This window comes from Anopheles stephensi, chromosome 2, assembly GCF_013141755.1.
Source record: "Anopheles stephensi strain Indian chromosome 2, UCI_ANSTEP_V1.0, whole genome shotgun sequence".
Taxonomy (NCBI): domain Eukaryota; kingdom Metazoa; phylum Arthropoda; class Insecta; order Diptera; family Culicidae; genus Anopheles; species Anopheles stephensi.
In genome coordinates, this window is record NC_050202.1 from 22,458,380 (window position 1) to 22,460,557 (window position 2,178).

Consider the following 2,178-nt stretch of genomic DNA (forward strand, 5'->3'; position numbering starts at 1 on the left):
TTAAACCGCAACTCCGCCACTTTACTACCTCAGCAGGTGCTTCACAGCCCAGTAAAACATGACCGTACCCGCCAGATAGCCGACCGAACGCTCCCCACTATTCCGGAGCACCCCATTGATCCACTTTTCGTAGTACGCCACGTCCATGTACACGCCCGGCACGTTCGGTTTGGCACACCCGTCGCCGAAGCTCACGATGCCCGCCACGCGCCCTCCGGCACACAGCAACGCACCACCCGAATCGCCCTGACAAGCGTCCCGACCGGGTGCCTCCGCACACAGCATACCCCGGGTGAGTAGCTGATCGAACACGACATTGCACGCCCCAAAGTCGCTGATGGCCACATTGATACGCTGCAGGTGCGGGCTCATAACGTGCGACCGTTCGTCCGTCACACCCCAACCGGCCAGGCTGCACCGATCGCCGGGCGTCGGTGCCTTCTGCACTCGTTTGCCCGGGAAGAACGTGTCCGTTTTCCGGAACTCGGGCGCCACCCGCAGGACGGCGATGTCGTTGGAGAAGACGGTCGAATCGTACTGTGGATGGATGGTGATCGTAACGACGCGCCTTACTTGCCGCGTTGGACTGCCCATATGCTGCAGGATGTACAGATCATCGCCCATCACTTGGTACTGTAAAAAAAGAAGAATACAATTCAATTAGAAACCGGATTGATTCGAAGCCCCTCGGCCACGCTTACCTGGTTGGCGGGATGCAGAATTCCTCGCACATCCGTAACGCAGTGAGCCGCCGTCAGCACGTGACTCATCGTAATCAGAGTCCCGCCGCACACGTGTGCCGAATTCTGGACCTGCTGCAGTGACACCATCGCCGGGAACTCGCCGGCCGTTGCCATCGAGCCTCCGATGATCCGTGGAAACCAGAGCACCTTCCCGACCGGATCATAGTGGGCAGTGCGATAGCGTGGCATCGGTTTCCAGGGCGGGGAGACCGTCGCCAGCGGTGGTAAGCTATTGCTCGGCAGCGTGTGATTTACATCCACCGATACATTAAACGGCTGCGGTAAGGTTACGTTTGACTGGCCCAAAGCAACCGGCACTATCTGCAGAACTGCAAGCGCAAAAGGGTTTAGTGGCGGAACGCGTCTGCTACTTGCGGTTGCTCATCACGTAGACAAACTAAATGACTCACCGGTGATGCTGAACAGCAGCAGACCCAACAAGCGGCCGCTGTTTACCGTAGCGAAATGCATGGCTGTTCTCTCCCGCTGCAAACCCGGGTCTGATGCATGCCGGGGTCCGGCAACCAGGTTGGGGCCTTTTTTGCATCTGGCTGCTAGGCATATCTTTCGATGGTATGTGATAAGTAAATGCCACCCGTGGGGTTTTAAGATATCGAGTACGATAAGAGGCGCGGAGAGTTGAGTTTGAACGAAACCGGGGAACGATAGCATTTGTAAGGGTGGTGGCTTATGGTATTAGCGGAACGTTACGATTTGATAAAAGCGCACGAATGTATGCAACGTGCGAAGTGCGTTACGCGGTTCAGTATTTGGATGGCTTCCATACAGCGCCTGAAGGTATGCAAATAGTTTTTTGGTGTCGTGGCAAATATTTTTTTTCTTTTTTAAGATTAAATACAATATAAACGCATTAAACTTTAGATATGGGGCGGTTCAATGGCCGAGGCGACAGCTGCACTAGTCTACACACGGCAGAACCGAGGTTCAAATCCCATCCAGACCCGTACGCAGAGCTGACTACTTTGCTATTGGTACAATCAAGTCACAGAAAGCCTGAAATGATGGCAGTAGCGGTCCTGAGACCTTTCGAGGTTCTAATGCCAAGCAAAAAGTAGAAGAAACTTTAGATATTACGCTATACCTTATTATTCACCTTAAACCGTTGTCTTTCTAAGGTTTTCTTCCAGATTTTCAAGCTATTATATTTTAACACCACTAACTGTTGCAACATACTAAAGAATCTTTTTTCTGTAAGAATATTCACTAAAAGCTTAGAGCCTGCTACATTATAATGTGTAAAACTACCAGCATTAAATAAAATTTTATCAGCCAAGAAGTAGTTACGTTATCTAGCAGATTGTAAAGCCCAAGGAAGGAACAGAGGTTGAGAAATGCCGAACCAATACTATGTTTAAAACAAGGAGACGCACATTGTCATTTGAAAATAAGCAAGATGATTCGATTGAAAAGGGCT

At 50.9% G+C, this 2,178-nt stretch overlaps 1 protein-coding gene across 1 annotated transcript; it reads right to left on the minus strand.

Moving 5' to 3' along the window:
* LOC118503025 (trypsin alpha-like) lies at positions 1-1,304 on the minus strand. The gene is made up of 3 exons (XM_036035849.1): positions 1,154-1,304; positions 702-1,072; positions 1-633 (listed from the first exon to the last, which is right to left on the minus strand). Exons 1-3 carry the CDS (start codon positions 1,212-1,214, stop codon positions 25-27), a joined length of 1,041 nt encoding a protein of 346 aa, XP_035891742.1. The 5' UTR covers positions 1,215-1,304; the 3' UTR covers positions 1-24.
* Positions 1,305-2,178: the final 874 nt, after the last annotated feature.